Source organism: Bombina bombina, chromosome 2 (assembly GCF_027579735.1).
Source record: "Bombina bombina isolate aBomBom1 chromosome 2, aBomBom1.pri, whole genome shotgun sequence".
In the NCBI taxonomy this organism is placed as follows: domain Eukaryota; kingdom Metazoa; phylum Chordata; class Amphibia; order Anura; family Bombinatoridae; genus Bombina; species Bombina bombina.
The window spans coordinates 596,659,240-596,673,162 of NC_069500.1; the positions used below are offsets into that span (position 1 = coordinate 596,659,240).

The 13,923-nt window shown below is 41.5% G+C and overlaps 1 protein-coding gene across 1 annotated transcript in view; it reads right to left on the reverse strand.

Moving 5' to 3' along the window:
- Nucleotides 1–13,923, reverse strand: part of GDA (guanine deaminase) — a 238,910-nt gene that overhangs the window by 97,016 nt on the left and 127,971 nt on the right. Inside the window, exons 5-6 of the mRNA XM_053702505.1 lie at nucleotides 12,188–12,293; nucleotides 10,041–10,068 (exon numbers count right to left, since the gene is read on the reverse strand). Coding sequence (XP_053558480.1) covers nucleotides 10,041–10,068; nucleotides 12,188–12,293 — 134 coding nt within the window. The remainder of the gene's footprint in view (nucleotides 1–10,040; nucleotides 10,069–12,187; nucleotides 12,294–13,923) is intronic.

The following is a 13,923-nucleotide window of genomic DNA, read 5'->3' on the forward strand; positions in this document are numbered from 1 at the left end:
CCTCCCTATAGCGCTGCTATTACAGGTTTTCAAAAACCCAGCGTTAGCAGGCAATATGGCAGCGTTGAGCTCCATTGAGCTCCATACCGCACCCAAATGCCAGTGCTGCTTTGAGCTGGTTTTACGTGCTTGTGCACGATTTCCCATAGACATCAATGGGGAGAGCCGGCTAAAAAAAAGTCGAACACCTGCAATAAAAGAGCATAAAGCTCCGTAACGCAGCCCCATTGATTCCTATGGGGAAAGAAAATTTATGTTTACACCTAACACCCTAACATAAACCCTGAGTCTAAACAACCCTAATCTGCCACCCCCGACATCACCGACACCTACATTACACTTATTAAACCCTAATCGGCTGCCCCCGACATCGCCAACACCTACATTATACTTATTAACCCCAATCTGCTGCCCCCGATATTGCCGACACGTAGATTACACTTATTAACCCCTAATCTGCAACCCCCAATGTCGACGCTACCTACCTACACTTATTAACCCCTAATCTGCCGTCCCCAACGTCGCCACCACTATACTAAAGTTATTAACCCCTAAACCTAACCCTAAGTCTAACCCTAACACCCACTAACTTTAATATAATTAAAATAAATCTAAATAAAAATTACTATCACTAACTAAATAATTCCTATTTAAAACCAAATACTTAGCTATAAAATAAACCCTAAGCTAACTACAATATAACTAATAGTTACATTGTAGCGCTATCTTAGGTTTTATTTTTATTTTACAGGTAAATTTGTATTTATTTTAACTAGGTAGACTAGTTAGTAAATAGTTATTAACTATTTACTATCTAGTTAAAATAAATACAAATTTACCTGTAAAATAAAACCTAACCTGTCTTACACTAACACCTAACCTTACACTACAATTAAATAAATTACATTAATTAAACACAATTAACTAAATTACAAAAACAAATCCCACTAAATTACACAAAATAAAAAAGAAATGATCAAATATTTAAACTAATTACACCTATTCTAATAGCCCTATCAAAATAAAAAAGCCCCCCCCCCCAAATAAAAAAACCCTAGCCTAAACTAAACTGCCAATAGCCCTTAAAAGGGCATTTTGCGGGGCATTGCCCCAAAGAAATCAGCTCTTTTACCTTTAAAAAAAAAACTGTTCCAATCAGCCTATAGAATGCAAGCTCAATCCTATTGGCTGATTGAAGCTCAATCCTGTTGGCTGATTGTATCAAAATTCTATCAGCCAATCGGAATTCAAGGGACGCCATCTTGGATGACGTCATTTAAAGGAACCTTCAGTGTACGGCTGGGACCATATGAAGAGGATGCTCCGCACCGGATGTCTTGAAGATGGAGCCGCTCCCCATCGGAAGAATGAAGATAGAAGATGCCGTCTGGATGAAGACTTCTGCCCGCCTGGAGGACCACTTCTTGCAGCATGGATGAAGACTTCTCCCGGCTTCGTTGAGGATGGATGTCCGGTCTTCAAAAACTGTAAGTGGATCTTCGGGGGTTAGTGTTAGTTTTTTTTTAAGGGTTTATTGGGTGGGTTTTATTTTTAGCTTAGGGTTTGGGCTAAAAAAGAGCTAAATGCTCTTTTAAGGGCAATGCCCATCCAAATGTCCTTTTCAGGGCAATGGGGATCTTAGGTTTTTTAGATAGGATTTTATTTGGGGTTTTGGTTGTGTGGGTGGTGGGTTTTACTGTTGGGGGTGTTTGTATTTTTTTTTTACAGGTAAAAGAGCTGATTTCTTTGGGGCAATGCCCAGCAAAAAGGCCCTTTTAAGGGCTATTGACAGTTTAGTTTAGGCTAGGGTTTTTTTTTTTTTTTTTTTTTTGGGGGGCTTTTTATGTTGATTGGCCTATTAGATTAGGTATAATTAGTTTAAATATTTGATAATTTCTTTTTTATTTTGTGTAATTTAGTGGGGTTTTTTTTGTAATTTAGTTAATTGTATATAATTAATGTAATTTATTTAATTGTAGTCTAAGGTTAGGTGTTAGTGTAAGACAGGTTAGGTTTTATTTTACAGGTAAATTAGTATTTATTTTAACTAGTTAGCTAGTAAATAGTTAATAACTATTTATTAACTAGTCTACATAGTTAAAATAAATACAAACTTAGCTGTGAAATAAAAATAAAACCTAAGATAGATACTGTTACAGAAGCATTAGTTATTTTGTTGTGAAGAGCTTATTTCCCAGCAGCAATGCCTGAACCAGCAAGCCAGCGCCTAAGAAGGGCTCCAAGAAAACTGTAACAAGTTTCATTTCATAAAGAGTTAACTCTTTTTTTTCAGCTTTTAGAAACTATTGTCTAATCACCTCTGGAGCCAGACTGCTAATTGATAAGATGAACTTGTAAACTTGTTATCTTAAGTACTGTAATCCTATTGTGGCCTGTCAAAGGACAGTGCTCTCTATCTAAATGTGTGATGGGGGATTTTGTGCTTCCCCCCCTCTCCCCCTGGGAGTGCCCTGTGTGCATGTAACCTTAATAAAAAGCAGGCTGGGCATCCCAGTCCTGAGTTCTTGTTTGACCCTCAATCGCAGCGTTGACTCGTTTTTGTGGGCAGAAGGGTATCCTAGCTGTACGGCAGCTAAGGGAGATTATTCTATATTTGCGAGACTCATATAGAATACTATGGAAAGCAGCTTCTCCCCTCTTTAGCAATAGGGATCCAGGCTACTAAGCGGTCCATCTCTCAGCGAGACTAAGGGTAACCGTAACATTTGGCGGCAGCGGCGGGATTTTCCTGGATTTCCTAGGAGAGGTACAGAACGGATGGAGAGCGCTTACGAAAAATTGAAGCGTACAACCCTAAAGGATTTACTTGAAAGCAGAGGGGGGTACGCCAGCAACCGGCCGAGGAGAGAGCTGATCGCAGAATTGACCGAACTGGATCAGAGCTTCACAATGGCGGAAACACCGACCACGATTAGTGACGAAAAAACCAGGATTGTTCGGGAAAGGCTCTCATTATACGGGCCGAACCCCTCCATGGAATTGGTACAGCAGTTGATGGCGGAGGCGGACGAGGATATACGAGAGACTCGAGCCCACGAACTCAACCTAGCGAACGCACACCGCAATGCTGAAGCCCCGCAGGTAATCATCCCTGTCGAAAATGCTGGGAGGCCCAAGATACCCTATGCGGCATTTCGACCCTTCCTAGAGAGCGAGACAGGGATTGATGAATATTTGGCGGACTTCGAAAGGCAATGTGCCCTGCACCAGATTCCCAACAGAGAGTGGCCCACGATATTGTCTGGGAAACTATCCGGGCGAGCCCTGGAAGCCTTTCGTACTCTGGGTGCTGAGGAAGTGACACAGTATGAGCTAGTTAAGGAGACACTGTTGCGACGGTACGCTGTAACTCCGGACACGTATCGCCGACAGTTTCGGGGCACGGAAAAGAAGCCTAACGATACCCATATGGAATGGGCGCACCGAATGCGGAGAGCGGCAAATCACTGGCTGAGCGGAAGTAAAGCGGTGACTGGGGAGGAAATTTTACAATTGTTTCTCTTAGAACATTTTTATAATGGCATGGAACAGCAAGGGAAGGAATGGCTGCGAGACAGGCGGCCTTCTACCTTAGAAGAAGCAGCCAAATTGGCCGATGAACATTATGACTCCCGTCTTCACGAACCCATGAACTACCGAGCTCCAGCACGGGTCGAACCCAGAGAGGTTTACCGTGCACCCCCTCGTGCTGAATTCCGAGCCCCGGTGCCCACAGGGCCCGTCCGACACTCAGGACCACCCAATAACAGCTCTGAGCATCCCAGACCGACTTGCCACCGATGCAAGCAACCAGGGCATTTCATGGCTAGCTGCCCCCTTAATACGCACCAGACACCCAGGAATTACAATTACCCCTCTGGGTCCTATCGTCCGGCCCGGGCCCTCTGTGTTAACCAAGAGGCCCCTATGGAGGGATATGTGGGGCCGCTTCACGAGGCAGACCCTGTATATGCTGCCTCAGATAACCGCCAGCACCATCGGCAGAGGGTATGGCTCGAGGGGCGATCTACCGAGGGATTGCGAGACACAGGGGCTACTATCACGCTGGTACAGAGTCATTTGGTGCCAGAGCACAAGCGATCCGGACAGACTGTGGCCGTTAGAGTGGCGGGGGGGGATGTGTACAAAATTCCAACAGCTAAAGTGCATCTTGATTGGGGAGCGGGAAAGGGGGCTGTGAACGTGGGCCTAATGGATAATTTACCTGCCGAAGTACTACTGGGCAACGATTTGGGCCCCATGACTTCTGCCTATGCTCCAGAATGCAACAACGAGGCGGACCCAGTGACTACACGGGCCCAAGCCCGGACGGAGCGAGAGCTCTCACCAGTGCGGGAGACACAGGTAAGACCTACCCCGACCTTGCCTGACAGGTTAGGCCCCATACCCTGGGACACCCCAGATGCCTTCGAGGCAGAGTCTAAGACTGACCCGACCTTACAAAAGTACCGGGAACGAGCAGAGACCGGAGGGGGCGGGGCAGATAACGAAACATTCTTATGGGAAAAAGGGAAACTATACCGCTGGACAGAGAAAAGGGGACAGCGTAGGCGACAGCTGGTAGTGCCCCACAAATACCGTCAAGAAATCCTCAAAATAGGCCACGACATCCCCTTAGCAGGCCACCTAGCCGTTACCCGTACCCTACACCGCATTACTCACACGTTCTTTTGGCCAGGGGTGCACGCTGACGTTAGAACTTACTGTAACACCTGCGATGTGTGTCAACGAGTAGGAAGGCGAGGCGATCACCCTAAAGCCCAGCTAGTAAATATGCCCATTGTAGAGGAACCCTTCAGCCGGGTTGCTATTGACCTAGTGGGACCACTGGCTACCCCTAGTCCCTCCGGTAAGCGATACATTCTTACCGTAGTGGACTACGCTACCAGGTACCCAGAGGCTGTCGCCCTATCCAACATACAAGCGGATACGGTAGCGAATGCACTAGTACAGGTGTTCTCCCGGGTAGGATTTCCAAAAGAAATCCTATCCGACCGAGGCACCCAATTTACGGCTGAATTGACCCAACAACTCTGGCAGGTTTGCAAAATTAAGTCCCTCCTAAGCTCCCCATACCACCCCCAGACGAACGGGCTGTGTGAGAGGTTCAATGGGACCCTCAAGCAAATGCTCAAGACGTTCACTCAGGAATACCGAGACTGGGAACGCTTCCTGCCGCACCTCCTATTTGCTTATCGGGAGGTGCCCCAGGAAACGACAGGGTTCTCTCCCTTCGAGTTGCTCTACGGAAGAAAGGTACGGGGACCCCTAAACCTGATCCGGGAGCACTGGGAGGGAGAGATGGAGGCTGACGGTGTCCCAATTGTGCCATACGTGCTGGAACTCAGGGACCGAATGGAGCAATTAGCCAAATCCGTGCGGGCTAATCTCCAGTTGGCCCAGAGAAGACAGAAAGTATGGTACGATCGGGGGGCCCGAAAGAGAATCTTCACCATAGGACAAAAGGTGTTAGTACTTAAGCCGGTGAAGACAGACAAATTGCAGGCGTCCTGGCAGGGTCCCTACCAGATCGTAGAGAAAAGGGGAGACACCACTTATGTGATAGCTAGCTGCCACGACAACAATCTTAGAAAGACATTCCATGTAAACATGCTCAAGGAATATTTTGAGCGACCAGAGAACGTGACGGCCGTATGTTGTTCCCCTCAGGAAGACCCCGACAGTTTACCCATTCCAGACCTATTAGAAAAGAGCCTCCCCACAGGTATAGTGGCGCAGGTTCAGATAGGGGACCGACTTAGCCCCACTGAAAGGGAGCAGCTCAACCAACTCCTCCAGTCCAAACACCTCACCTTCTCCCCGAAGCCAGGGTACACTACTTTAACCACCCACCAGGTAGATACTCCGGGACAAGCTCCCTTGCGCCAGGCTCCGTACCGAATCCCCGAAGCAGTTAGGACAGGAATGAAGAAGGAGATCGATGAGATGCTCCAGCTCAGGGTAATTGAGCCCTCCGATAGTCCCTGGGCCTCCCCAGTTGTCTTGGTGCCCAAGAAAGATGGGACCACCCGGTTCTGCGTAGACTATCGGAGGCTCAATGAAAATACCGTGACGGACGCTTACCCTATGCCCAGGGTAGACGAGCTACTCGATCGTATAGCCAGGGGAAATTACCTGACCACTATTGACCTCTGCAAAGGTTACTGGCAGATTCCCCTGGCCCCGGAGGCTATCCCCAAGTCGGCATTCGTCACCCCATTCGGCTTATATCAGTTTAGGGTAATGCCGTTTGGGATGAAGAATGCCCCAGCTACATTCCAGCGCTTGGTGGATAGGCTCCTGGATGGCTTCCAGAGTTTTGCTTGCGCCTACCTGGACGACATAGCGATCCACAGTGAGTCCTGGGAGGACCACTTAGCTCATGTGGGAATGGTTCTGGATCAGATCCGGGCTGCTGGCCTGACTCTGAAGCCAGAAAAATGCCACTTTGGGATGGCCGAGGTACAGTACCTGGGTCACCGGGTGGGGTGTGGAAAGCAGCGACCAGAGCCGGCCAAAATAGAAGCTGTCGCCAATTGGCCCACCCCCATCACTAAGACTCAGGTCCTAGCCTTCCTGGGCACGGCAGGGTACTATAGACGGTTCGTACCAGACTACAGCACACTTGCCAAACCCCTGACTGACTTGACCAAGAAGAACTTACCTCGACAGGTCCTGTGGTCTCCCCACTGTGAAACGGCTTTCCAGGCTCTCAAAAATGCTCTAATTAACGCTCCTGTCTTGGCGGCCCCAGCCCTTAACAAACGTTTTATCGTCCATACAGATGCTTCCATGTTCGGGCTGGGAGCCGTCCTCAGCCAAGTAGGCGAAGATGGAGGGGAGCATCCAGTTGCCTACATCAGCCGGAAGCTCCTGCCCCGCGAAGTCAGCTATGCAGCGGTCGAAAAGGAGTGTTTGGCTTTGGTGTGGGCATTAAAGAAATTGACTCCCTATTTATATGGTCAGGAGTTCACTCTGGTCACCGACCATAACCCGTTGGTGTGGCTGAACCGGGTCTCTGGAGATAACGGCAGGCTATTACGTTGGAGCTTATCGTTGCAAACCTTCAATTTCACCATTACTTACAGACCTGGGAAACAGAATGGCAACGCCGACGGGTTGTCCAGACAAACCGACCTCAGCCCCGCATAACCAGCGGTCTGGACAGCCTTAGTCTGCCCCGAAAAGGGGTCAGACCGTGTCTGCCAGAGTGTTCCACAGAAAGGGAGCAATGTTACAGAAGCATTAGTTATTTTGTTGTGAAGAGCTTATTTCCCAGCAGCAATGCCTGAACCAGCAAGCCAGCGCCTAAGAAGGGCTCCAAGAAAACTGTAACAAGTTTCATTTCATAAAGAGTTAACTCTTTTTTTTCAGCTTTTAGAAACTATTGTCTAATCACCTCTGGAGCCAGACTGCTAATTGATAAGATGAACTTGTAAACTTGTTATCTTAAGTACTGTAATCCTATTGTGGCCTGTCAAAGGACAGTGCTCTCTATCTAAATGTGTGATGGGGGATTTTGTGCTTCCCCCCCTCTCCCCCTGGGAGTGCCCTGTGTGCATGTAACCTTAATAAAAAGCAGGCTGGGCATCCCAGTCCTGAGTTCTTGTTTGACCCTCAATCGCAGCGTTGACTCGTTTTTGTGGGCAGAAGGGTATCCTAGCTGTACTGCAGCTAAGGGAGATTATTCTATATTTGCGAGACTCATATAGAATACTATGGAAAGCAGCTTCTCCCCTCTTTAGCAATAGGGATCCAGGCTACTAAGCGGTCCATCTCTCAGCGAGACTAAGGGTAACCGTAACAGATACAATGTAACTATTAGTTATTTTGTAGCTAGCTTAGGGTTTATTTTATAGATAAGTATTTAGTTTTAAATGGGAATTATTTAGTTAATGATAGTAATTTTTATTTAGATTTATTTTAATTATATTAAAGTTAGTGGGTGTTAGGGTTACACTTAGGGTTAGGTTTAGGGGTTAATAACTTTAGTATAGTGGCGGCGATTTTTGGGGCAGCAGATTAGGGGTTAATAATATTTCATTAGTGTTTGCGATGCAGGAGTACGGCGGTTTAGGGGTTAATTTGTTTATTATAGCGGCGGCGATGTCGGGAACGGCAGATTTAGGGGTTAATAATTTTATATTAGTGTTTGCGATACGGGAGGGCCTTGGTTTAGGGGTTAATATGTAGTTTATGGGTGTTAGTGTACTTTTTAGCACTTTAGTTATGAGTTTTATGTTACAACTTTGTAACATAAAAGCCATAACTACTGACTTTAAGTTTACAGTACAGATTTTGTAGTTATGGACTGTACCGCTCCCTTTTTGGCCGGACAGGCAAACTCGTAATACCGGCGCTGTGGAAGTCCCATTAAGAAGGACTTTTTGAAAGCTGCGGTAGTTACGTTGCGTTACGGCCAAAAAAGTGTGCGGTACAGCTATACCTGCAAAACTGGTAATAGCAGCGGTAGTGAAAAAGCATTGTTATGAAGCTTTTTCACTCATAACGCAAAACTCGTAATCTAGTCGATTGTTAATGACATCATGAGTTAAATCACATATGACAACACCAATGGAATCACTAGTGACCTCAGCCTACAATCAGAGGGAACACACACACACACACATATATATATTATATTATTATTATATATTATATTATAATCTCCACCATCTAAACCCACTACTTAAATGCAACCACCTACTTATCCTCCCATCTCACACATAATCTCCTCACACGCTCACCTCCAAATACTACCCACTCACACGTTTCTTTACCTCTCAATCCTTGTAACTCAACTTCTCAGCAACCTGTCCCACTAACCCTTGCACTCCAGCTTCTGTTAATTCTCTTAGTCCTTCCTTCTCAACCTCTCTTCCCACCTCCTTGATATCCACAAACCTCCTAACACTCATTAAGCTTCCAGCTTTCTATTCACCCCTTCTATTCACAGTCTGTATTACACTCTCTTATTCCTCTCTCTCACAAAAATAGCACAATCCTCACCCCGTCTGTTGCTCACAGCCTCGTCCTAATTCTCTCACCCCTGTTTTTTAAATATATATTTTTGCATATATATATATATATATATATATATATATATATATATATATATATATATATATATATATATATGTATATATATATATATCTATATAGTGAGGTCAGTGATGATGTCATGTTTGATGTCATCAGTGATGTCCTGCAAAGCACTCAAGGGGCGAGAGAGAGGCAGTATTAGTTAGGAATTACCTTGCTTTTAAACGTTTGGCAGAAAACTTGAACAGGGACAGGTTTTGTCTGGAATTGTCTGAAGCTCTCTTGCAATTCATTATATTCTCTAAGTATTTTAAGGGGACATTAAACCCAAACATTTTCTTTCATGATTCAGACAGAGAATACAATTCTAAAAAACATTCCAATTTACTTCTATTATCTAATTTGGTTCATTCTTTAGATATCCTTTGTTAAAGAAATAGCAATGCGCATGGATGAGCCAATCACATGAGGAAAATATGTGCAGCCACCAATCAGAATCTACTGAGCCTATCTAGATATGCTTTTCAGGAAAGAATATCAAGAGAATGAAGCAAATTAGATAACAGAAGTAATTTAGAAAGTTGTTTAGAATTGTATTCTCTATCTGAATCATGAAAGAAAAAAATTGGGTTTAATGCCCCTTTAAGCCTGCAGTTCTCAGTAATTTATCTGCCAGCTGTATGCAGGTGATGTTTTTTCATAGCTTATAATACACTTATTAAACTGACAGAAAAGTAATGTTATTAAACTAGAGGTAAATGCAATTTTATCTGTAGTAAAAAAAAATCAGCTTGTTTTTGTACCACACTGAGAATGTATGTGCACTGCTTAATTAGCTTGTAATCGTATTAATGCAGCTTTTCATAGGTTACCACTTGATTTCCTTTTCCTGGGTGTTTTACCTAATTTGTGTGCAAATAAAAAAAAGAAACATTTTGTAGACAATCACTATTATTAGTATTCATTGTAATACTCACTTTCTTATTTTTCAGTGCTTCAACAAATCTAAATAAAATAGAGAAATGTAATTTATTATATCTGTATATTGTCTGTTATAATGATTTATTCATCATAATGAAAGTATTATTTGAGCAATGCTGCTGGTATGATAACACTACTTGATCAGTTCACAAAACAGAAAACATTTAATCAAACATGCCATGGACATTTTCATTATTTGCAAATAGTTTCAGAGAATGATTTATTTTGCGCAATGAAAGGGACATTGTGATATAAAATTGTGTGCACTTAGACCTAAATGATCAAAGCATCGTCAGACGCACGAGAAATAGATTTTTTGCACTAGTCTCACAATCCTTATTTTAAAAGGAAGTGGGCCGGCCCTCTCTAGTCTAACAAGTAGTAATGTTTCTCCCATAGGAAATAATAGGGATTGCAGCTTCAGCAAAAGTCCGCCACCATCGCCAATTATCTCTGATCTCGGCAGGGCAGGGAAAGCTGTATTTAAAGTATTTTTACACAACACAGACTGAGCATTCACTAACACAAAAAATGTTTTTTGTGTAGTAAGACTTAAAATAATATATATGTAAATTAAGTTTCGCTGTATATTCACTAGATTTCTCACAATGGAAATTTTCGCCACTGAAAAGCTGGCGAGACTAATATGGCTGAAAAGGTGCATCCAAGATGGAAGAAAGTGCTTTAAAAATTAGAAACGTACAGTGATATTTCCCTTTTAACTGGCATGTTACTCACATGGAACGCCCATGAAATTCCCACAGAACGCCTATATATTTGTTATGTCTGCAATCTCCATTGTTAATAAAGACAACAAAAAAACACCTTGCTATTAAACCTATAGGAGCTGTGGGGATTTTGGGTATATTGTACATGTATATACATTGTTTATTTATATGTATTTTTCTGTATTACCTTATAATCTATATTTTAAGTCTTATCGTGATTTAAAAAAAATAGTTTTTTGCTTTTGGCGTGTTTTTTTTTTCTTTTTTTATGAAGAACATTTTGAGTTTATCATATTAATATTTAATTGAAGACAGTAGCCCGGAAATTTCTAGTTGTATTTATTTATTTATTGCCATTATAAGTTCTCACTGTACGGAATGTGTTATATTTATAATATTGCGACTGCACTGTAAAAAATGTGTTCTATATGAATAACTCCTCGTTTGTTATCAAAGGGTCGCAATATTATAAGTATAACACATTCAGACCAGTAAGAACTTACATTGTCAACATATATTTTTTTTTAGAAATTTGCGGCTATTTTCTTCAATTAAATATTAGTATCACAAACGCAAAATCTTCTTCCTAAAAAAAGCAAAAAAAACATGTTATAAGCAAAAAAAGTTGTTTAAACATATGACAAGACTTAAAATACACATTATAACATCTATACTATAATCATGTTTGTAAAGTGTACGTCGGTGTCGGTTTGCCATTATGGGGAAATTGAGATCACATATTGTTTAAATTATGAACCTCAGCTATGTTTAATTATGATTGATTTCATAATATAGAAAATAATGTCTCATCCCGTTTTTTCTACATTGGAAGAGAATTTCAGAAAGATTGGGATTGATCCCATTGTTAAAAACACAGTTCTATAACACATATGCATAGTTCTGAAGCTACTCAGAGAGTCATTTTGATATTATACATACATTTACTTTCATTTCCCTTTAATTACTTAGAAATATAAAAATATTAAAGTCCACTAGGCATACAGTATTAATAAGTTACTTCTGATAAAAGTTAGCAGCAAATATTTAGACCGTTTCTTCAAGAGGCAAGACAAAAAAATATAAAAGAAAAATATAATTTAAAAAATTTTAGAGAAAAATTTGAAAAATCTTATATTTTTCTGCCTGCTGTTCATCCCACAGCTTTACCCACAGGGCGAATGTTCATACTTGCATAGACTGTCCGCTCAACCAATGGCACAACTCTCCCCAACCCTACCCATAGTACACCTAGCCCTACTGTAGTATGCCTCAAGCTGCCTGCCCTATTAAAGCACAAACCACTGCCCCCCGACCTCCCTGTTCTGTAAAGCATCCAGGAAATGTTGGGAGTTAGGCAGTAGTGCTGAATTTAACTTATTTTATAATCATAAGTGTGAATAAAATATTTGTATTACCTTTCAGTTTCTTTAATAGAATCTTCTGTACTTTCAATATACTTTGGATATGACGTATTGCAGTCCATGCAAACTTTGCCAATAAATGCTCTTTGACCATAGAGATCTGAAAACAAAAAAGCATTCTGAAAACCTGATATTATACAACGTTTAATTAGGTGACTATAGAATATTTTGAAAAATGTTAATAACTCTAAAAGTAGTTTTTCATTTTTGTTAATTCTATTTCCTTTTTATATATAAGTATATTTTTTCTTCTTAGTTGTATATGGGTAAGTGTTTGATAATTCACATTTCCATATTTTATTCCATTGACTAATCTATTTAAAATTTGCAATTATCTTTTATCTAAAATACTAAAGCCTAACTCCAGAAATTAAGTAAGTCTGGTACAAAATTCCAAAATACTTATCACAAGAATGGAATGTATAAACAAAAAAATAAATCAAATAAAAAAAATATTAGAAGCTCAAAACACCAGTTTTTTTAGCTGACAAAGCCTTGTGTAAACATTTAACAAAAACAAATTAAGACTGTTGTGATTGTTTTTCAATACCAAAACTTTACCTCCTCTTGCCTTAGTTTTTTTAGAGTAGGTACAGCTAACTAAGGTGATAATTTTAGCATTTTTGCAGTTCAATATGCAACTCCCATCCCCGCTGAGGCAAGTAAGGACAGATATGTACAAGATTAGGCATGTAAAGTCTGCAGTGTGCACTTTCAGTTCCCAGAATTAGAAACTCCACATTTTCCATTATATGAAAAGGGAGCAACATAAATAATACAAATATATTACAATTTCAAGCTGTTTAATTAATGACACATTTCTCTTTGCTGTACTCACCAACAAAGATTGCAAACAGAGAAACACATAGCAACGCCTACCTTTTCGTGTGAAGTAGCTTAGCCAGTGCCAATCAGGGAACTAAGCCAAGGTATCAAAATTATGATATGATTTAATTTCTATTTATATTGACGCACCCTAGTAGCGCTCACCAACAAAGATAGACAAAACAGTATAATCAGAAAGATTAAAAGCACATGCCACAGCAAGCACTCAGACATATAATTTATAGTACTTTAGCAATCCGTGAGAACATACTGCTGGCGGACAGGTTATGGAGCAGTGGCCTTTAGACCGCTACTTCATAACTTATGTTTCCGACGAGCCGAAAAACAGAACTTATGAAGCAGCAGTCTTTAGACCACTGCTCCATAACCTGTCTGCCTGCTCTGAGGCGGCGGACAAAAATCGCCAGAAATCAACCCGATCGAATACGATCGGGTTGATTGACACCCCCTGCTAGAGGTCGCAAATCTGCAGGGGGAAATATTGATAAATGCCGAGAGTGTATGCTGCCGGCATTTATCCATGTGCAGCGGACATGATCCGCTATATCGGATCATGTCCGCTCGCATCATCTTAAATAGGCCCCATAGTATGCACAGTATACATAATATCACACTGTACACATTTCATATAATTACTTATGTACATAAATGATTTTCTAGCTGCACAGCAAACAAATATAATAGTATAAGAAAATAAGTACGACACTGGTCAATCCCACTAAACAATTAAAAATACAATTACTATTTTAATAATGTATAGCATGAGTTATTTCAGTATTTTGTATGACCTTCTGACACTGAAAATATTTTACTCTAATATAAAAATATATACTATATGTTGCAGCTCTATAAAAATTCAAATACTTGGGAAAATAAAATAAAAT